The sequence below is a fragment of the Trichoplusia ni genome, chromosome 12, assembly GCF_003590095.1.
Source record: "Trichoplusia ni isolate ovarian cell line Hi5 chromosome 12, tn1, whole genome shotgun sequence".
NCBI classification, from domain to species: domain Eukaryota; kingdom Metazoa; phylum Arthropoda; class Insecta; order Lepidoptera; family Noctuidae; genus Trichoplusia; species Trichoplusia ni.
In genome coordinates, this window is record NC_039489.1 from 4,550,335 (window position 1) to 4,574,380 (window position 24,046).

Below are 24,046 nucleotides of genomic sequence, written 5' to 3' on the forward strand. Positions count from 1 at the left end.
AGTGAAATTTTAATATAGTAAGCATTTTCGTTCTAAATAGAGCATCATCTGTTACACTGTTAATCTGGTACTAAATGTTGTAACAGGAATATGGAACACCTGTGCACTAATAATGCGAAAAGGAAGGAATTCGAGTAATATTTGAGTAAAGAAGCCTTTTAGTTGACATGTTTTGGAGATATTGTTTTTTTAAACGCATAAAAGTTTAGTGTTAGGGCTAGTCGGACTATCGAATCTGTCGTGTACAATACATGCATGAATACATTTTATATTTTGTATTATGTTAACTAACATAATACAAAATATAAAAAAAAAACGGGACCAATGTAAATATTCAAATTTCTACATTGTCTCGGGGCTGGGTGTTTGTGGTACCTTCGTTGTATCTGAATTCCATAACAGTGCTTTAGCAACTTACTTTGGGTTCAGAACAATGTATGTGATGTTGTCCGCATTTATTATTATTATTTATTTTAGGAGTGGTTAGGTGGGATTTAGTTAGCAAACTTCTATATTTATTCTATGTTATTATAACGGCAACAGATATATGATTGGTGAATAATTCTACTGTCTGATTAACATAGTTTATGATACTTGGTGATAGACGGACCAACAGACTGATAGCTTCAGTAATAGGGTTCTATTTTTACTCTATGGGTACGGAACCAACACACCCTAAAAAGAGTAATAGACATGTTAGTCAAGTGTTATGATGATGATGGATTCACTCACTTATGTTAGTTGAGTCGAAAAATGAAGAGGGGCGGAAAGTGGCTTCTGAAAAGGGTGCAGCTGTGTCCTTTTTGTTAACTTGGTTTAATAAGGAATTTTAAAATATGGACGTTTACACTTTAAAAGAAATATCTATCTATCTCATATTTTTTATTGAAACCACTTCGTATAAAGTTGAATATTTTTAATAAAATATATTCAATCATTGTACGTCAAAAGCCTTCAGTAGGTTTTTAATAACAAAATGTTTTCTGAATTTTGATACTAACATATTGAACATGTAACAAAATGAACACTGAAAACTTTACACATAGAATTTAATATAAAATTCTAAATAAAAAACAATATGAATTCTTTAAAAAAGTTGAACTAAAAGAAGATTTAGATGTAACATTTTCATTTACAGATGCATTTCAAGATCAAATATATCTTAAAAATGAAACAGATTATCTGATAGCTCTTGATTGAATTACTGAAGCTATCCAAAAACCAAGATCGAATTTTGCTTTAAATACCTTCTTCGAAGAGCAACATGAAATGCCATTTTGAAATAAGCAACGATTGTATCTCTGAAGTAAAGATACGCGGCCCGAAATCGAAATACGCTTGCCAAAAGATACTCTCGATTCCAATTTAATTTGACAATTTCGAAACCTTTCACATTCCGACCATCTATTTCCTCGCCCTTAACTTTCGATTCATAGAATTTAATCTTTATACCAAGTGGAAGAACATTAAAACGGGACCGATCTTCGTCCAGGCCCATACCGTCAAAAGTCGTTTCAAATAATTAGGATTCTAATTGTTACGATTTTCGGCGAATTACTCGAAGGTCCTATTAAAGTTACTTACGGGTAGGCATGCTGTGCTGTTAAAGATTATGTACTAAAATGATATTCTATTTTCAGTCTCGAAGGTCTCTGTAGATGTTTTAATTAGGCCATTTCTTTCCACTCTCGGGCCGTCTTTATACCCGCGCTAGGCGTCATTCGTCTATTGTCTTGCTACAAAGGTTTTACGCTACGATAACAATGAAAGATGGAACGACCTGTACTTCGCGTCGGTCGGTTATTTTTGTCACGTTCCTCAAATAAATTGATCATCTGATTGACGCAGCTTAGAAGTTGGCCGTTTCGAGTTTGTTCTGATCGAAAATTTTGATTTATTTCTTCGTTATTTGATAAATTGGGAAGACTTTCTGTCTTGATAAGTCTTGTTGTCAACAAACCTGTACACGTATAAACGATGAAACGATGGAACCAAAATATATGAAAAATAAACTACAGTAGCATAAAAAATGTGGTAAAATATAAATCAGTCGAAAGTTTTCCCCTTTTAAAAAAAAACATATAAATCAATTATCGGTACCTAAGCCACTCACTAAATTATGAATACAACCTTATTTTATACCACTGTCATTCAAAAACAATACCCTCCAAATTTCCTTTCCGAAATCCACAACTTTTTCAAGTCCAGATTTTTCCCGTCTACAAATTCTTGCAAAACCTATCCCCATTCCATTCTAGTCTGTATGGGCTTATGCTCCATGCGTATCGATGGAAACCAGTCGAGGGAAATAGGTCGTTTGTTCACTACCCTTGTATCTAATGGCGTATGAAAATCTGCGTATTGGTTACTAGTTATTTTTTTCCAGCCTTGTTTTAGATTCTGTTCTAGGTCTTTGTTTCAATTTCTCTCTACTGTTCATTTCCTTTTTTATTCGAATGCTGTTTCAGTTTTGTTATGTGTGTTCATTAGTTTTTGTGTTCTATTTGATGCAATGGTTTGGTTTTTATTTGTGAATATTTCGACTGATTGGAAAGCTCCAATTCATTTTCGTCTACCATTTCATTTAAACTATTGGTATGATAACAAAAATAAGTACTTATTTTTTTTAATTGATTGCCTTTTATAATTACACAACTATTGCTTCTTTCTCTGACTGATTGACTTTTAAGGTATGTCTGTCAATAAGTTAGCCATTGTTCTTATATATATAATCCGAATTAAAATAAATAAATACAAAAAAATAGGTGATTGTTTATTTTGTTTAAAAAGTGAAAATAACAAACTCACTAAAACCAGTTAACCAAAACACGTCTACGCCACTCATATTCCTAACAACCCTTAAATATATTTGACACCAGATGCTTACTACAAAATTTCGCTCCACGCTAAAATAAACACTTTGCTATTACGAATAGGGTACATTTTGGTTAGATAGCTAGTGAAATTGTCACCGTATCAGGTTTAGACTGATGAAAGCCGGTAATAAGATGCTGTGGAGTTGATTGAAGAAGGTCGGTGAAGACGATTGCATGGCAGCTGGGTTCTCCCCTGTGGAAAACAATTTATATTAGTCATGTTACACTTCAAATATTACATTAATGGCTAGTGGCCCAAGTGATCAATATAACATGACATCTGAAATAGGACTATTTGCAGTAATGACTATTGATTTCGATTATTTTTCAGTTGTGGAATCAAATGCAGTTCAGCAATGCTTTAGCAGGAATTTATAAAGTAGGAGCAAACAAACAGAACGATACATGCCAGTTGACATTGATTCTTACATAGAAACAGTTTTATAAATGGCGAGATGTTGAAATGTAGTGTTTTTTTTTCTTTGGTTTATTTCAAACTCATAAAATTATCTTATATAATATTTTTAAAGTGTCTAAAATTGTGTAACCTACGGGAGGTATAATTCTTAGCAAAAACCATTTTAATATATCGCGTCAATTTATCCTAAACCCTTATTTCTCATAAATATATTCGTTATGAATTTCATGATTGAAGTTTCACATCAGCTTATGTTTCAATTTGGCAGCTAAATGTTATTTATTATGATTTCTAAATAAATTATGCGTGGCCTTAAGTAAATTGTTGTCATAAAGTTCATTCGTGAAGAAAAATATCTTGATCGAATAACTTAAATATTTGGAGGAGTACGCACTATGCTGAAATAACGTTGCGGTTTATCCTGACAACAATAATAACACTCAAACAAGATTTTGCGTAGTACTGTATCACATGGCTATGATGTTCCCATATTTAATTTTATTGTTAGAACTTTAAAAAAAATTCATGAATCCTGTAAACTTACTTTGCATCTCTTTTTTACTCTCCATAGGGGAAAATATTTGAAAATATTTACAAAGTGGCTTCTGAATTAGTTCAAAATCTTTCCATTTTTCCTGTTTAATAACGAAACTTCAATGTAATTTCTACCTTGTAACGTTTTAGCATGTAAAAAATATAAACAAATATTTTTTAAGACGCAAAAATAAACGCCGCGTTTTCCAAGCATAGTGCGTGAAATCATTGAGATGTTTGATATATTCACAGTCGAATGAACACCTGATTGACTCGATTTCTTTGCCCAAGTCTCAGATAGCCTCTTTCTGAGCCTCTTTTTGAGCCGCTCAACCATTTGCCTGCGATTGAAAATGAAGTCTTTAGGTATTTTTGTACTTTCAAGACTGAGTTTGGACTTTGGACTTGTTGTAAATTAATTTAAGCATGCCTAAGTGTTGAAATTTTTGCTTCGAAGAGTTCTTTAATAAGTTGTTTTTTGGTTGAGAATAGGGTCAAGGAAAACCATTAGACATTTTAATATATTTTGAATGTGATTTGAGCTGAAGTGAAATCAAACATAACATTAACTAAAAAGTCTTAAAACATTACAAGAAAGATAAAGACTTTTTGGTAATTACACCTTGTTTGATGACAAAGAAAAACAAACTTGTAAAAAAGTCCAAACCTTCCTAAAAAAGTATTCTAAAAAGAGGTTTTAGTCAACTTACAAAAGATACATAGATATATTTTTATCCGTTCAAGATTTTTCATCCCATTCTAGGTCAATTTGAATTAATTTACAAATAGTAAAAACCCTGCTAGTCAGCAATCCTCAGGAGACGAAATAATATACCTTCGTTTAGCAGCGCTTTTTTGGACTTCTAGAGAATATTTGACATTTCCCATATTTCATTATGCCTACCCTTGTCAAATCATCCAAGAAATATTAGAATTTATTCACGTGGGTTCCTTTTTGTCGACAGTATCTACGAGGGTCGAGGAAAAAGGTCGTTGTTCATGTTTTTTATTTTACGAAAATTCCTTCGATGCTTTCTGGATTCTCTCAAATTTTGCTACGTCAGCTGACATCGTTTTGCTCAGGTTGGAGTATGTAAGTATGGGATTTCATATCAAATAAATATTACCTGTCTATTTTCTTCGGAGTTCCGTCAAAGATTTTTGATTGTCTCAGGGAAATGTTTTAATTTATGGATGGTAGGGTCAAGTTAAGTTGTTTGATAATATTTCATTGAAAACCGTTTTTGCAATTATTATTATTACTACTGCGACAGGGTGAGTACTATATCTTAGGGCATAATTATATTAATATCAGTAACTAAATTGACTGTGATATAATAGTAGTTCACGCGTGGATTTGGGAGGCGATGAATTCATTCCAGGATCAAACTCATCCCGGGCTTTTGTCACTGTCGCGTGAAGAACTGATGTTTATCATTTTTTAGGAACGCTTCACTACAACAAAATTTAATTATGATTTTCTGTGTAAGATTAAACGTATTAAAACATTTTGTTTTCATAATATCAAAACATAGTTACATCTTCATCTATTTTTGATATGTAACACTACTTTAGCGTCTCAACGTCGATAAGTAAAATATTGTTTTATTTCTCTCTCAAATTATGTGACGCCATCTTGTCTGCAAAACTGACAAACGTCGTACTAACTGTAATTCTCAGAATGAACGTCTGCTTTTAAGCAATATGAGGGTGATCTTGGAATTTCTTGACGCACTAGCTAGAAGATTTCGTGAGATAAATCATTTATCAAATGGCAAAATAATATAATTATTTCTAAGGAAAAAAAATATCAAGGAATCTCGTAGTAAGTACTATAAACAGATCACTAGGTCTTACTGCTAATCTATGAATACTAAGTTGAATGTCACATGTAGAAGTTAGATTATTTGTGTAACCTATTTCGTGTCCCATTTTTAGGCTTCAGATGCTCTATCTATACATCTACACAAAACCCTTTTGAAGATAACAAACTTTTTCTCCCGAATCTTGAACTTTAATTTGCTTAAAGATTCAATAATTTCATATGAATTATCGATGTACTAGAAACTGTCGAACACCCTTTCATATCTGAACTCCATTGACCATATAAGTACATGTCAGTGACAAGTCCTTAAGTTGGAATTTTCGCTTGCTCTTCCTCTCGTTATGGCTTGGTGCCAGCGTTTCCAGATCAAGTCTTCTTCACATTTGCTCTTTTTTTCTGCATATTTTATTGGCTCTTGACATTCTTTGGTTCTGAAGGTTTTTGAGATTTTCCTTTTAAACTAGATTTACGAGTTTGTTCAAATTTTAGTGGAATGAAATGTCTGTTTAGAATTAAGTTTCTTCGTCTCAAAGAATATAATCTATGATGATAGGACTACGATATTTCTTTTCCGATGCCCAACTTACCCCATAATTGGGGAAGTTCTACGGCTTAAGCTATATATTTAAAAAAAAAAACAAAAATATGCTTGAAATCAAGATCAACTAACAAAACTTCGTACATTTTATGTACCAAGGCAAACAAGGATTAAAAATTGAAAATAATAAATTTTGCATTTGATTATTTAAAAGCACTTTGAATGTGTACATAGAATAGCACTCCAACGCGTTCTTCGCGCTTCACAATACGTATCAAACAACCTTTTTTTTCTTTTTTTCTTTATGTTTATGCTTTTCATCTTCAAATGTTTGTATTTTCATTAAAACTCCATTTAAAATTTCTTTGTTCGTTGCATCGACGATATTCATTAAATTATTACGAATGATATCAATTACTTGTGTACATTTGCCTTTCATTTTAAAAGCATCGGATTCTTTTTATATTTATTGTTTATTTATGAATTTAAACAAGATAATAAATTCATTTGTATAAGAAGACTTTGACCTTTCACAGCCAAATAAATTTATTTAATTCTAAATTACTACTACTTATCTGAAATTTTCATACATGCTTTCTCTCCGTATCGAATTTCACGATGTCATTAGCTAAAAGGATTTAGGTAAGCAACAGCCGCACGAGTCGATCGATCATAGGTTAAGTAAAGCTTGGCGCGGTCGGCCTTGTGATGATCTTCTATGTTATAACGACTTCCTCCTTGCCTTTTCCTGTTCCTTGCGCGTTTATTTTTAATTCCATGTACTATATTCGTCACTGATACATCTGTAGTAGTAAGAAGACAGAAAGTCTTACTAATGTATAGAGTTGCCAAGATTACTGGTTTGGGGAGGCCCTATATTTGCTCCTTGGAGAACACAATGGTCACTAGCTGAATCTTGTTAGACTAGACGCCAAACCCCGGAAAAGACTAAGCTTATGACGTAATCATATTTTCTCTGTTGATATTCTGCTTTAGAAAGTATTACATTAACTTTCCTATATAATATGTTGAACAAAATCTTTAGAAACTTTTCCGTCATGTTTGACTTATTTTCGATGCCATCAATCACGTTCGTGTATTTTGCGTTCTCACTGTAGTTAGGGATGTGCGTGGCTTATTTTATTACGCCTTTTATCAATTTTACATGTTCAACGACCTTTCAGGAGTAAATAGTATAGAGAGTTACATGAGCATATTCAAGTACTACGCTGGTGGAAAATAAAAACGCATTTTCAATGGCATTTATTGAATAACGAGTTAAAAACATCAGAAGATTAATTTTATTCAAATCAAAAAGGTCAAAAGTACCTAGATAACTCTGTTTTTTAGATTTAAATTTTGTCAGTCACGTTACTAATATGGAAAACTATAGTATGGTACGGTAATATTGACTTATAAGAGGAATAAGCTAGTTTATGAAGTTTTAAGATTGCTAGTAATTTGCTTGACGTTGTTTGTTTTCTCTTTGTCACCAACACGGTCAAATTTAACATTTGTAGAGCTACACGTGGACGTTTTTTGCAGAATGTGATATAATATAGAGTAGATTAAATCATATATGGAATCATCATTAGCCCACACTCATCCACTGCTGACATAAGCCTCCCCAATAGCACGCCATCGAGATCTATCTTCAGCTGCTCGCGTCCAGCTCCTGCCAACCATCTTGCGCAAATTATCACTCCACCGTGCCTGACGACTGATAGATAAAACTAGCTGTTGCCGGCGACTTCGTCCCCGTGGGTAGAAGATATAAGTTATGATTTATACCTGCCCCGTTTTTTTCACATTTTCCATTGTATCTTCGCTCCTATTAGTCGCAGCGTGATGGATTATAGCATAAAGCCTTCCTCGATTAATGGTCTATTCACCACAAAAAGAATTTTTCAATTTGGAACAGTAGTTCCTGAGATTAGCGCGCTCAAACAAACAAACTCTTCAGCTTTATATATTAGTATAGATAATACTCACCATTAAAAATATGGACGTATATACTAGCAGGAACGGCGTTGTTGGGCACACAGGTGTAGTTCCCGGCGTGGGACACGCTGGCTGCCGGGATGAGGAGGTCTGACAGACGCTGCACGGGGTCAGTCGTGACGTTGATGCCTCGTTCAGCGTCGTAGTTGATCATTCTGCTGTTGTGATACCTGGTGAAGAGGATGGTGGGTGTAAGTTTGTTTGAAGCGTTTTGGCTGAGTATTTGATGTAGCGTTGTTTCATCATTTATATTATCATCATATTTAGTTATTTGCAGTCTACTATCCATCATTGGTAATACTGTATCCATACTGCTGTAATGAAACTAGAACGATATTCTTAGCGTTTGCTTTTTCTGAGAATTTTTTAAGTAAAAAAAATATTATCAAAAATAAAATGTACAATCTCAAAGTAAATAAAAATAAAAAAAAACAATAAAAAATCTGTGTTGTGAAGTAATCAGAAAATAAAGTAAATAAATATTTAAATAAGAAATAAGTTCATCTGAATTCCAATACAAAATGAATCTAATCCCAAGATTATTAAAGTCAATTTTCAATTACGTGATGTAAATAATGAATAGTCGAATCAGCATTCCCAATAAGTGACAGTATTCGAGGCACGGCGGCCATATCTGCCAATTTGCCTATCCGATGTATAAGAAATTGCTGGCGACGTCAGTCTAAATGTGGTAGCTGCCAAGTCTGGATGCCAAATCGGCTTTTGCCAAGCAAATTAAATTGTCAGAAGCATCATTCGAGTTTAAAAGTGTGGTAAAGTTAATTACTGGACTTTTAACTTTTTGTGACTTTGAATGTCGTTTTATTTTCTGCAGTGGTTTATGTATAGTTAATTAATCTTTTTATAGTTACTTTATTGTTACTGGCTAAGCTTTTTTACGACTGACAAACATTGAAGTGTCCTGACTCGTGACAAACATTTGCCATACGCTTGGATCCAACTCGCGATACACGGTTTGGCATGGTGACCTAGCACTTGGCTATCCGAGCAGTCAAGTATTAGTTTTGTTTGATAAAAGATTTAATAGCATAAAGATTTCCAACTTCAATTATAATTGCAATCAGCTCAAGTGATTCTGTTTAATTTTACTAAACTAAAAGATTCAATTTAACGTACAAGGTTACATTATTATTTTCTTGCTTCATTTACAAGTGCTTCCAAATTTTCTCGGAATAAACTCAATATAAATACTTGTTCAACGCCAACATGTTTGTTTGGAACTTCAATGTTTGCACCCGTATCATCTTCCAATTCATTTACGGTTGAAGAGTCGCTAACAAATAAATAAACCAAAACATCGGTCTCTTTCTATGTATCTGAAAGTATTTATCGTTTGATTACATCCAGTGAGTAACTATTTTAGCTATTGGTCGTATGTTTATGTACTTATTCAACTGGAACTTGGATCACAATGGGGATCGTGTTAATTTTCCGTTTTGTAGTTTGATGCGTGATAATGGAACGTACGCGTGATGTCACATTATAAATGCCCTCTCCTAAACTTTTAAATCAGTTTATCTAGGTAAGTTTAAGTTGTTCAAAAACGGCAAAAATACGTATCTATTTTTTTTTTTTTTGTATATCCATTTACCATCCCGACTTAAGAACTTATTAGACTCAATCATGCAATCTGATACCTATTTATTTATTTAGTTGATTATCTGCCATAAATTATTTTTTACATCAAGGGTTGTTATCAAAACCCAAATTCAGAATTATAAATGTTCCTCTGGACAATCCGCTCAATCGATGAAAATATTAAATTAACCTACTTTCCAGTAAAATAACCATTCATATAACAACGAAAATCATACACATACTTAATATTCAGTTTTAAATCAACAACGGTATATCAAACAGCGACACAGTTTTGGCCAATAGCCAGTGGGAAAGTTGGAGGACCGTTCAAATGTACTTTTACAATTGGTCTACTTTCTATTTGTTCTTTTTGGGGTTCCGTAACCAAAGGGTAGAAATGAAACCTTATTTCTAAGGCTTCGATGTCCCTCCGTTTTTTTTCCACGTTTTTTTCACTCATTTTCATGTTTGTTTGTCGTTCCGGTTGGATTTTTGAGGCACTTCTCGATAAGTTAGCAGGCTGAAATTTTCAGGGCTGTTTTAAATCCGATGACAACGAAATTTACTATGTCTGCTATACTATAATATAACTAACTATATCTGCGACTGGGCCCATTTTGACAAAATTGAAATGGACATGACATGTGTGTTTTTAGATTTTTTGAATCTGTTATTATGGGATAAAGCCGCCACTCATGCCTATATTGCAACTCCTGTAAACCAGAATCAACCATGATCATCTTAAGGTAATGTTCAAGGAAAACGATTTACTATTTTTGAACCCACATCGAAATTCATCAGAAGTAGGAAATAAGAGGAGTAGGAAAAAGCTTGCACAACCACGTTGCGTAAGCATTGGTCTTAAATTTGTTGTTATGTACCCACAAATGTATTAGTCACGGGCGTACAGAACCTTGCGTCACGAGTCTCTCACTTGACCAGTTTATTTAAATATGTTCAGTTGAAACTTTTTACTGGACTGTCGGTACTTCTCAAGTGGCTGCTTTACAGCTGTTCTATTTACATGAAACTACTTTAAAGGTTGTCTTAAGTTTGCTTGTAGAGTAGTGTTTTCTAGTTTCTTATTGGTTTTCTCTAAGAATACCGATAGAAACTGAAGATGTCTTTTAATTAAATTCATGGTTGGACTTTTATTGATTCTTACTGGATATTGTTTGTAATTGAAGTGTTAGATTACTTTACATATTAGTTGAGATAATATTCTCGATCAGGTCCGTCATAAGATGTGTCATAATGTAGTAATCAAATTCAAATTCTTAGTAAGTGACCTCGTTATGTTTGTTAGTGAAGGGGTTGGCGCGTATAGCCAGGAGTCGTGGGTTGGAGTCCTGTCTGAAATTTGATGTTTTTCACTTTGTATTTCATTACAATCTGAATAGCAGGTTATCTGTGTTTTCAATAACCAGTATTATTCTATGACTACTACGTTCCTATTTATCATAGTGTAAAGTTATAGCACTCTATAACCTTTCTTAATAAACCGACTATACCTATATAAAACCGAAAGAATTAAAAAAATAGGACGAGTAGATTCTAATATTGGCGCCTACTAAACAAACCAAAAAACTCTTCAACTTTATGAAATATTATAAATGTTAACAATGGGAATAGCTACGCACCAGTTTTTTAAGAAGGAACTCGCAATGACAAAGTTGATCACCCATCTAGGAGCCGACCGTGTCAAGCGTAAACTTAACCTGTGATCGATCAATTTGTTCAGATATAGCTTAGCCTTGAGCTCCTTACCACAGCTTCCTGAGTCTTTAAGAGTTATTATTAAGGGCTTAACGTAGATTTTATTTTTGAGAATATTTCTGAACATTTGTTGAACAATTGTTTGCTTAAACTACAAGTACCAGTTCCATTTCAACGTAAACAACACCTTAATAACTTAAAGTTGAAACTAATTAGCAAGTAATAATGTGGCGAAACTAAAGTTCCTTAATTAATTTGTGTGTACTATTGAAGTAGACTAGTTTCCTTAAAATGATAATCTTGTTAATTTTGAACTCAACTCAAGGAAATTGGCATCAATGATAGCTATAAAAGTATTCGAATTTGATCTCATTTAGCTCAGGTATGCTTAAATGTCTGCATTTGTTTTTTTTATATGAAGGTGTGCTTAAATAGCATGAAATGAGATTCAAGGATTTTGTTAAATCTGAAAGCCAACTTATATCTTAATATTTGTGTAAATGTAAATGACTTGTTAAAAAAGGCGGGCAGGTGCGAAACTGACCAACGAAACTAAAGGTTTCGTATAAGATTTTTTAAACAATTTTTGTCATGGAGTCCACAGAAATACATCATCCGTAAACAATACAACTGTCTATCTAACATGGTAAACCTTGTACCGGCTTAGCTTGGTGACAGACACACGCACAAAATATTGAAACCTTAGTAATAGGGATCCCTTTTCACCCTTTCAGTTGAAAAGTCTAAAAAACCTACAATATAATTAATATTAATAAAATATCACCTAGACAACTGGGTAACAAACTTTACGAAAACATTGGAACTCCTCTATATAATTAGTACGTTAACTACAAACTAATACAAGGACTTCCAAGAAAACTCCCGGAATACGGAAGCCAAATAACAATAAAGTTGAACAAATTTTCTTCCATTCAAACCCAATACACATCACTAAGTTACGAAGATTTGATGAAATTCCCGATATTACACGCAAACGAAGTGAAGGGTACCGGCGGTATTAAATAATATCGGATGAAAACCGTTCGAGAGAGAGTAGGACTCGAGTCACTGAGGGATCCGTATAAATGTGGTAAGGTGAAGTAAGATGGCAATGGACTGGCCTGTTGGTCTAGTAGCTAGTGACCCTGTCTGCTATACCGGAGGTTTGTATCGCGGGGGGTTTCAACGTACAATTCACATACACAAAGACGCCCAGACTCGGAACAAGCATTCGTGGATCACACAAACGCTTGTTCTACGCAAGTGGAACCCGCGAAACGTCGCGAATATTGCGTTTGGCGTGATGACCTTAACCACTCGGCTATCCGTGCAGTCAGTTAATAATTGGTTTCGATTTTCTCTTTCGGTACGGATCCCTAACAAACTCACGGAACTTATTCCCATTGTCGTTTGGTATCCAACAAAGTGAGTCAGCAGTGACATTTCTTGATGAGCATCAAAATTGAATTTGCACCCAATTCTCGGCAAACTACTGAATAAAATACATTTGATGTAGTTTTCGAGCCTTCTTATATTTATTTTTATTACTGGTTTCTTAGAGATGAAGGTTTGATATTATATTTTTAGGGTTCTGTATCGATATTGTATAGGGAAGACCCCGTCAGTTTATAACCAGGCGGTACCTTAGGTACAAGTATCTCTCGACTTGTTAAGGTTTGCACAGATTTTTATTCTCCCGCCATGACAAAAAATAGTTTAAGCGACGGTCGATACGGTAAAAGTGATGGCTGCTCAATTTTCTTCCAAAGTTGTTTTTTTTTTAGCCTTTTAATACGGAAACCTCTGTACCGCGTATTAGTTTCACGCTTGACCGGTTTTTGTAATTTCCCCTTTTAGTTTGGGCTATTGTTGTGGAATAGAGGAAGTCCAATTTGAGAAGTCATTCTGGTGGTGAAACTTAAATTGCAAGCGGTTGTTTGATTTAAATGAAAAAGAAAAATAGTCAAGGATTGCTCATGACTTTACATTTATAAATGACTGCGTACTATTTTGAGTGTAGATCACACATCTTTTTAATCTTTATGATAACTTTCATGGTGAAATCCATAATTAAATCAGCCCGATCTCAGCCCACAAACTTAAATCAACAAAAATATACTCTATCCAGTTAAGAAATAAAAGAAAAACGAAACGTCAAATGCCTAAATCTATAAATCCTTTTTAGGATTTGTAGATTTAGGCCATTTCCTTTTTTCTCTCAAAACAAAACGCTCATTTGTTTTTCTATACGCCAATTACAGACATTGAAAGATTAAGGCCAGTTGTACGCATTGGCCATACTTAGCCCATACTTAGGTCACTCAAGGCGGCTTTGTCCGTTGAAGTAGCTTCGGTCAGAACTTTGCTAAGGCTTAGACTGGACAAAGAAGTCCATTGAAATAGGTATTAAAAATATATTATAAGGAACGTGTATTGTTGAGATCAGAATGCATTGCAGAGGTTTTTGTATTATGGAATACTATGTAAGTTTTAGAAAAATGAAATGAGCTGGGTCCTTAATATGCATAAAACAGGTAACGTTTTTAAATTGCCCATATTTTATCATCATAATTTAATTTTGAACAGACAAAATGTGACATAAAGAATATGTTTTTAAGCATTTGATAAATTATTTCAGCACCTTAAACATAATTAAACTACATAAAATTAAAAACCCGTAAAGTGCCAGTCAGCCTCGAAAAACCGGGGGATCTGTAATATACCTTAAAGAAAAACAAAAAAAATGTCACCCATCTAATTAATAAACGCACTAGTAAATTGCTCAATCTCGATATTTATTCTTATTACATTTTTTATTATAGCAATATTGCAGAGATATATAAGTTGTAACACAAATAAAATGTAATTTTCTTTCATTTTAAATCAGCTCGTATATAAATCTCTTGTGCAGTGTAAATAAGACGTGCTTTGTCGTTAGCGAACCATCTCTCTCCGTATCAATTTCCGTTGCTTTCATAGTTCAAGTTATCCAATCATTGGGTTTTAATTCTCTTAACCGTACGTTGCTTTTGTGTATCTTGGCGTGAAGTTGTAGAGAAAAGTGTTGAAAGAATTTATATAGAACTAGCTGTTGCCCGAGATTCCTCCTTCGTGAGTTTTAGAGTACAAAGAGAGACAGACAGACGGACAGACAAAGTTTCTTATTTATTATTTTAATATTTCAGCTTAATTTTAAAGCCGTAGTCCATGGGTAAAAAAAATATTCTTACAAACTTTGACCCCTCCCTAACCGCCTTTACAGACCTTTTGAAAAGTAGCCTATGTCCTTCTTAAGGCTAGTTTTGGCGTGAAAGACAAACAGACGGACAGAGATAATTTCAACGCCTTTAGTCTGGGAAGTCTCTGCAGTTGTTGGTCCCGACTGCGATACATTGATCATTGACAATCAGCTAAATATACAAAATCTCGTGCCACGCTGTACAAAACTGAACTTGTTCGCAAGGGCTTGAGCTATTCTCATGAAGTTTTGTGAACATATTTGGTAGGTCTGAGAAACGGACAAAATTTACTTTTCATAACCGCATTATTTTTGTTCGCTTGCTGGGACAGCTAGCGATATTATCACCAATCCCGAGAAAATAAACGAAATCAGAAAAAAAAAACTACAATGTATTCCTCCAATGTTTAAATAGCCATTCTATTATTTTTTGATTCAATAAAACATTACTGTTTAACAAGTAAATTGATTTCCAATCCAGTGAAACATGTAAATAAAAAAGGTTATGTTTTATTCAAATATTTAAACATTCACCGGTGTATTTTAACTGTCAAAGCAAACATTTTAATTTCATCTGGTACGTTCATAATTGTTCATTATTTGATAGAACGTTTATCATGCGTTTTCATAGGGATTGCCCGACTAGTTTCAGACCCATCTTAACCTGACGTTGCGGTGTCGTGACTCAAATTTCGATAGTTGTTTTAGGAAATAAAGACAGTTGGTTCGTAACTAGTCGTTTTATCAAGTAACCGTTGCAAATATGTTCTTTTTTTAAGTAATTATGACTAACAGTGTATTCAACCTTATTTGAAGGACTCCCTTACATGAGCTCCAAAAAGGCTCTACAGAAATATGTTTTATAGCAAACAACTTATTCTGGTTCAGCTATTATTTAAATTTTCCAGGTGCGTTAAATAATGGGCTGTGAGGTTGCCATTTGTGCGTACATCTTTGACAATTCTTACGGCTAGAATATAAAAAATTCATGTAATTCACAATTGTTACGAGTAGCTAGAACGCCGAAAATTTTACATCAAGCAATACTTTCGTGTTTTGGTTCGATAGGTTGAGTCGTGTTGCCTGGATCACTGGGTTAAGGAGGTCAGGAGTGCAGTCGTGCTTTGTAAACCCCTGTTTCTCAGTTGCATCCGGCTAAACTAGAAGTCGACCTCAACGTAGGTCAAAATTTTGGCAGATGGTTATATTATGCTTACCAGAATACGAACGCTGGTGCCTCTGTTGTCTGTACGACGGAGCACTGCAGTCGCAGAGTGGACCCTGGCTTTAAATATTTCTCAGTCGGCCCGGAGATCTGTGCTCTCGCCTCTGTGAACAAAAACCTTGGTTATTTCTTCTTATTCTTGACGAAGTTCTAGACGTTTGAGTGTGAATATGGAAACTAGGAGATCCTTATAGTGAGACATAAAAATGGATTAATAGAATGGATAATGTATTTCTGTTGCCGCTATAATAACAAAATATAATCAATGGTAAATGAGGTTAAGCAACTGTTGGTAAGATGGTTGATAATTTTTATTCTTTAGACCTTTTACCAACTGTGTCGCAAATCCGATTGGCACATGACCGAATATATTTGACAGACGACAAAGAGCAATTCGAATCAGACACCAAATAATAAAATTGAAGACAATATTTCTCCACTGGTACAACACAGTATGCACTTTCTTCCATTTCTAGATTCCACTTCATTCCTATCTAGGTATTGCAGCAAAGACCATAAAGTCTTTATGTTGACAATCTAGAAGAGTGCCACCAAGTGGGTCAATAAGGGTTTTAACGAAATATATTTTGCAAAATGTAAGGACACCAAACTCTGGTGTAATTCGTTTGTGTCGCTCGACGCATTACTCATGGATGACGTCACTTTGTGGGACATGAAATTTGTTTCTTTACGCAACTGTGGATGGCAATATTAGACTACAGCCGTCGAGTTGTGTTGACGTATTTATTTTTAGAGTTTTAGAGCTTTTAGAGTAATTTTTGTTGAGTTTTCAAGGCATTTGTGAAATTAAAATCAACATTTTAATCAACTGAAGATAAGGGTTTTTTTTTGTAAAAATGGTTTTGTTTTTCGTTTGGTTCTCTGACGTGGTTTTATACACACTCTTCATTGATACGATGTTTTTTTTTTCATATATGTTCCTCTACTGGGCACAGGCCCCCTTCCCATATAGGGAAGGTTGAGCATTGATCACCAGATATTCCGATTTTCAGATGCCAATATCTGAAGTCTACTCACCTCATATTTTTTTCCTTCACCTTTTGTTAGCGGTGTCTTAGTATAATTAATAACGTACCAATAAACTTGAAAAATCACATTGCTGTTTGACCTGCGTTGGAATTGAATCTACACCTCGTGCACATAAATGCTTGTACGTAACCGCAAGGCCACCACTACATTCGTCAATTAAAACAAAAAACAAATCCTAAGTAGGTATCGTCCATTGTGTATTAAAACACTCATTCAGCGTATTTTTTTAATTGCTTTTGACTTCGTTCGTTTGAACTGCTTCAAATCAAACAAAGAAAAGAACAATGCTAGAAACCATATGCAATTAAACTTGGTAAGAGCCTATTGTGTAACAACACTAAAGAAAAATAGAAATTAGACTGCACGGATAGCCGAGTTATTGAGATCACTACGTCAAATGGTTGTAAGGACAATAATTTGTGAGATCTACGAATGATTCGTCGCGAGGAGTTTCACAAACATTCAAGTCACATGTGCCAAGCCATCTTTTAAGGCGGTAGCATCCTCATGGACACCCACTCTCTCGGGGGAAATGGGTAGTGTCAGACTCTAACTGACTAAACCTGAACCGCCGCGCGCCGTGCTACGTCATCCGCGTTTTTGTGTCGGTGTATAGCAATCCGTTGCAATCCTTCATAATGCGCCAAGCTACCTAGACTCGAATTCGACCAGTCGAACGGAACCCTATTACCGTCCGTATGTTTGTGGTTTAGCTTTACTTTGCTTTTTGAGTTGTTTGATTTGTATTATAGGTACATTTATCATTTTATATGAGTGCCGTTGCTTCAGTCTTGAGATTTTTTTGCCTACATGTAGGTACTGAACCTTCAATTTCGCGAGTCTGACTATTAGTCTTGACCTTTTTATCTATGAGGCTCTTTAAAGATTACTTTCATTATTTCTTTTAAATCTCTCAAATATCTTCATATTTTTTGCTTGTTAATATTATACGAATACCAAGACAACTAATACTTTGTGAACTATAACAACTTTTGTTATCTTGAACTTTTTTCTTTAACTTATAATAAGAATCGGACCGCCTCATTGACTACTTTGCTTGAGCTTCAAGTTTCAAGTCTTGGTCAAACAATATGGCGGCGAAATCGTAGATTTGTGGCAAAGAAAAAGAGACCATTTTGGTATATCTATAGAACTGATTTAAGCTTGTAGTCAATTAAATAGGTATTATTAAAGATAATTCAGAAACTCAAATTTGCAAACAAAATTGGTCCTTCTTGTTAGAATTTGTTGTTCAGTATAAGTATATTACTATTAAGTATTTCTTAATTAAGAAGATAAACTTTCAAAACGGCGCCAATGAGGAAGAAGGTTAAGATTTATTACAAGTCATGAAAAAGATAATAATACCTACAAAATAACAGTTTCAAGTACTTTCAGTGCCAAAAAGTCTGTTGAAAGTGGCACAAAATTAATTCCTCTCATTCTAATCATAGCCTTTTTAATTTTAAAAGTCAAAAGTATTCATAAAACGTTTTTACGTAATTTAAAAATTTCCACCATACGTTTAAAAAAGGAACGACGAAGTTTGGCGCCAAATAAAGCCGTTAGGGCTCGCAACGGTGAAATTTGAAGGATTTTAATTATTTTCACAGCTACCCTTCATACCGACGACTATACAGCATGTTGTTGTATTTCTGGAATATACGTGAAACATTTTGTAAAGTGTTTTTAAGATAGTGTTTTTTTTTTTTACTTTCAAGAAGAGTCCTTCATTCAACAGCAGGAAATTTATCGGCAGGTCAAATATTGGTGTTTTAGTAGCAACGTTTGCCAGTAATTGGATGACATGAATTAAACTTTTGACGTCCACGCAGCAAAAAAAAACAGGATTTTATTTGTAACTAAAATGTAATTTAAATTATAAAAAAACATTGTGTCTTGCTCAAAGACATCCAGACACAGAACAAGCACTCGTAGGTCACAAATCACAAATGCTTGTCCCTCCCGGAGATCAAATCCGCGACATGTCACGCATGTCACGTTACCGAGGTCACCTTTCCACGGCTACTCCCTTCTAAACTGAACTGAACGCAATTTTTCACCAGTCACAAAATTTCCATTCCCATTATTATACATAGTCACGATCCATTTCCGTCCAACGAAATTCTTTACACCCTGTATAACAGGGTTGGGCGCCATTCTAAACTACGAGGTCAGGTCATTTACATACAAATATGTGATTAGGGCTGTTTTTAAAGTATCAAATGACATTCGGGCCTGAATATAATAACAGGTATGTTTTTATTACGGCCCAAAATTAAGATAAATGGGATATGATTTTTCAGCCTGACAGCTGTTGACTTTTCCATTAATTTCATTTGAATATTTGCTTTTTATTATCATAGAAGGAAAAGTTTATGGAATATTTTTGAGGTCTTAAATGTTTAGATGAAACAAATGTTATTAATTTAATAACGGTGCATTTTGATATGTTGACGTATTTGTAAGGAAGTAGTCAGGAAGACAAAGAGCTTAAATATGGTGTGATAAATTTTTTTGACAGCAATAAAATTCTATAAGTGACATTCACGAAACTGGTTGATTTGAAAACTGGCATTGGTTTATAGCGAGGACAAAAGAAATGCTGCCCTACTGGCCAGAAAAGGTTATCCCTAATCATTGTCACATACCACTTCAAAATGTCGTGCTGTGATTATTTCGGTAGCAATAATTTATTTTTGTTTTACTTTGGCCAATATGTTCAGAAACATCAGTGTCGCGAGCTTGACTCACACTTAATCAGTTGTTAAACCTACCATAATCATTCTCTCTTTAATACTTTTCCCACGTCCAAAAAATTAGAATTTCAAGACACATTTTCAAGTTACGTAAAAACGCTTTTTCTAACGTACGACTATTATTTTCATTCAAACATGTTGGTATAATGTGTCTCCGAGGGAATATTCTACGCGAACCAGGTGTTTTTAATATGTACTTAAAGTTATATAAGCGTATCTATTACTAAGGGAATTTAAGCTCAAAATTATATGCCTCAGAGGTTTTTGGGATAGACTAACCTTCATGTTTAGATCCAAAAAGGTTATAAAAATATAAGACTTCAACATTCGCAATGCGGGTAAAAAACTGTTTTTTTTTAAGAGAACTCGAATAATCAAACTCGTTTGATTCAAAGAGATAGATTTAGTTTGACTGTGCTGCTTTTAAAGGTTTATTAAAACAAAAGTTTTTATAATCACGTGTCTGGTGATCAATCTATATGTTTTTCATAACAATTTTATTTCAAATGGAGCAACGGTTTACTCACGCGTTTTTGCCAGGAGTGCCCGATTAATGCCATTAGCATCATTTAATAATGTATTAGTCTCACGATAGTTACTTTAAAAATATTGAGTTTTTTTACCATGTTTTCTAACAGGACCTTATTTGAAAACTTGTACAATCTATCTGTTGGTTTATTCTCCCAATGTGTAGCTATTCTTCATTATTACCCTAATATCCGTACAATATGTTTAAAGGCCAAAGACGGTGTCTTAAAATTACACCTACAAAAAATGACCATCATAACATTGCAACGAATTGTTAAACAAGATCTTTCTTCAACTTAAAGAACTTACAAATCGAATTTTAACATCACCGCTGGAGATTAAAGATTCATTCCTAAATTCCTCAGTAATACCAGATTAAAATATATTCCGTGCACTAACGTAGAGAAGTCCCAAGACTCTTTCAAGATAGATGGGGTGACACTTGATACTTAGGTTCCCGCGACTTATGCTGCTCCCAGACTATTTTATCGAGACCTATTTATAGACCAAAATAAGTGAAGAGTAAATAGAAATGTAATAAATTGAATGAATGTTTATGGAACTCGGTCCTTTTTTCCGCGACGTAAATTTTTGTGGGAAGAAGGACCAAATTTTCAAGATGTTTGGGGATGCTTTTTTTATTGACGAATCCTAGTTTAATAATCATAATTTATGTACTCAAATTTATGTGCTGCGTTTTAAGTCTCTTTCTAGACTGTAATTGACATTTATAACATTTTTGACTAGATTTTTGGATCAGAAAATTACCCATTTCTGACCTTAACTACATCTGATATCTTTTAGGTCACAAACTCTATTTATCACATACTTGGTCTCATCTTATTTAACAGTTTTCTTTACCGCCAAAAGACATTTCTTCACAAATTCTTCACATATCTCAACAAAATACATTTTTCACATGATAAAAATCTAGAGTACAACTTAAAATTCAAACCTCACCTCGACACACGACCCACTGAACCAGTGAAAATCTAAAATCTCTCCTCCATAATTTCACTTCGCGACACAAATCTCTTACGTATAAAAATAAAATATCTACCAAACTTACCTACGACGTCGAGTTTGAGAAAGATGCTTGTTGGGGGATGGGAGGACACTTGACACTCGTAGATGCCAGCGTCCCGTTTCTGAACGAATCTTACTTTTAACGTCCAGTCCTGAAATGGAAATATAATTTAGAGGAATGGAAGAAATTAAAATGTGTTTCGTATGTTCTATTTCTCAGTTTATCAGAAATAGAACATCAGAAATATCAAAATAATCAGTGATATCAGAAAAGCAAAATTTTTAAAAGTTATTTGTTATTTCATTTTTTTTCCTAGGTTCATCCATAGTAATGTTCATGAAAATCAGTTCGGTTTAGTAGTAAGAGTCACCATAATCAGATCGATTCTATAGTTCCTTGTTTTGACGACTCCCGCAATAATGAATTCAATCTTTGAGTCGCGAGGGGTTTCATTTTCCGTCTAGTGAAACGGTATGTAATAGTGGTATCAAGTTTAAAAAGTTTTTGTGCACAGTTATAAATAAGCCTACTTGCCACAAAAAAAATCACTTAGATATAATTTATGACTTTCCAAAATGATCTTAACAATAAATCTAAACATTTATTCAAATAACTTGACCTTAACACTTTCAGATCATTCACCGAGACATATCACACCTCTGTCATTACAATTCAATATAATTAATAGACAAAACTCAAATAATTATCTCGAAATAAACAAAAGGCTGTAAGTCTACTTTTGGTCCTTTGTCTGCCTATACATGACTGATAAAGTAAAGAGCGTTTGTTTGAATTAAGCGCGTTGTTCTATGACTATTAATTGAATGGAAATCAATTAACCAAATTGATACAGTATTACGTATGTATCATTGATTTGTTAATGTGTTAAGTCTACTGTGTAAATCTTAGGTTACATAATGGAGAGAGGGAGGTTAATTTAGAGCAAATTTAATATTTGAACTGGAATTAATGATATAAGTAAACTCTAGAATCTTTAGTCTAGAATTAATATTATATTGAGTTTCGATATAAATGTCTATCAGGTCCTTTTTTTAACGCGTTTATTAGCTTCAACTGTAAGTTTGTTTGTTTGTAACCGACTTCTTCGGACTTGATTTTATCCTACTGAATTATGAAGGACCGATAAGTATACACTAATATGAGATAAAAAATGTAAAATAAATAATAGTTTTAAAAAACTCAAAAAATCTCGATTTAGTAAATAATCCGAACTAAAACAGAAAATAATTTTCAAACTAATTCAAATTTTGTTGAATTATTTAGTATTTTTTCTAAATTATTTTTTGCTTTTAGTTGTTTTAAACTATTATTTATTTATATGGGCCACGTCGATCGCAACAAGTTATTTTAGAAAATAACATGCCCCGATAATCTCATTCAGAATTGTTTTAAACCGCCTAAATCCAACACCACATCACTGCTAGTCGACAAAACATGTCATATCCACACATGCCACCAACTCAACCACACACGAGAAAAAGGACCAAACAAATTCCAAAACAATAATTCTGTCGTCACAAAAAAGAAATTCACTCCCGAGTCACCCCTTATTTCTGTATGAACAATATGAACATATTCATTCATATTTCTCCAAATATTTGTGTGTAAACTCGTTTCACTTCTCTAAATATTAGCACAAAAGAAAATGCGAGCGATATTAATATTTCTCTCTCGCACACTATTTAGTACGACTATGAAGTCTTAATGCATTTTCTTTTTTGTTAAATTTATATTGTGGGTTGTGTTTACTAGTGTTTTGTATGTGCTTAGTTCTATATAGCGTAGTGTTGATTCCCAGGCACCTTAGGTTGTTTAGGGATAATATAAGAAAGAAGAAGTCCAAAGCGTAGATTAATTGAGAAGTTTTGACTAATAACGTAAATAGCGATCGAAATAATGGCGGTTTATTCCCCATAGTTGACGGTACCGTGACGGAACTACTGAGAAGTTTTTTTCCCACTAGTTCCGTGGAACTTCTGACACACATATTTTTGTCCCATTAGTTCCGTTAATAAATAAGTATCGATAACAAGTACAGTCATACACATAAATTGTTAATAATAAGGTTTATTCCTATAAATATTTAGGGATAAAATCGTGTAGCAAGTTATTTTAGCGACGGAACTTTTAAAAGTTGTCCGAAGCCTTTAACAACTGCCATATTACACAACCCAACCAAGAAGCATATTACACAACTTTGTTTATGCTAATGAAATCACAACTCGATTGGCAACCAAAAAAAAATATCACTGATTTTGAAGAAGCGGCTATTCAGGCTTATACGAAACTTTTCCGGAAGCAGAACATGAGAACATATTGAGAACAAAACATGTAGAAGTATTTAATTGAGACCTCTTCATACATTCACAGGAATTGTAACGAGTACCTTTGTATCATCCTGTATCTCTGACGCAAGACAAAAGCCGGGTCCTTGGAGACGTATAATTGTGTTCAGTGTCGCACAAATTTAGATTGGTTCGTGACTACTGCTGTCTTCGGGTGTTGGCTTTTGTGATGGTCCTTTTGGTATGTAACACTTAGGACGTAGCTGAGACGAATTTTAGTGTAATTGTTTTCGAATGTATGGCTTGAAGTTGAATCGGCAAGAATGTGGTTAATTTATTGTCTTTAGATAATTGTATGTCTTGCAAAGTGTTGAATAGTGACAATAAAAAAATGACAGTTTTTAAT

At 33.9% G+C, this 24,046-nt stretch overlaps 1 protein-coding gene across 1 annotated transcript in view; it reads right to left on the bottom strand.

Annotated features, from left to right (window-relative positions):
- Positions 1-902: 902 nt before the first annotated feature.
- Positions 903-24,046, bottom strand: part of LOC113499296 — a 108,222-nt gene continuing 85,078 nt past the window's right edge. The window contains exons 5-8 of the mRNA XM_026879718.1: positions 21,377-21,485; positions 15,963-16,074; positions 8,184-8,362; positions 903-3,069 (exon numbers count right to left, since the gene is read on the bottom strand). Coding sequence (XP_026735519.1) covers positions 2,969-3,069; positions 8,184-8,362; positions 15,963-16,074; positions 21,377-21,485 — 501 coding nt within the window. The 3' untranslated portion in view covers positions 903-2,968. The remainder of the gene's footprint in view (positions 3,070-8,183; positions 8,363-15,962; positions 16,075-21,376; positions 21,486-24,046) is intronic.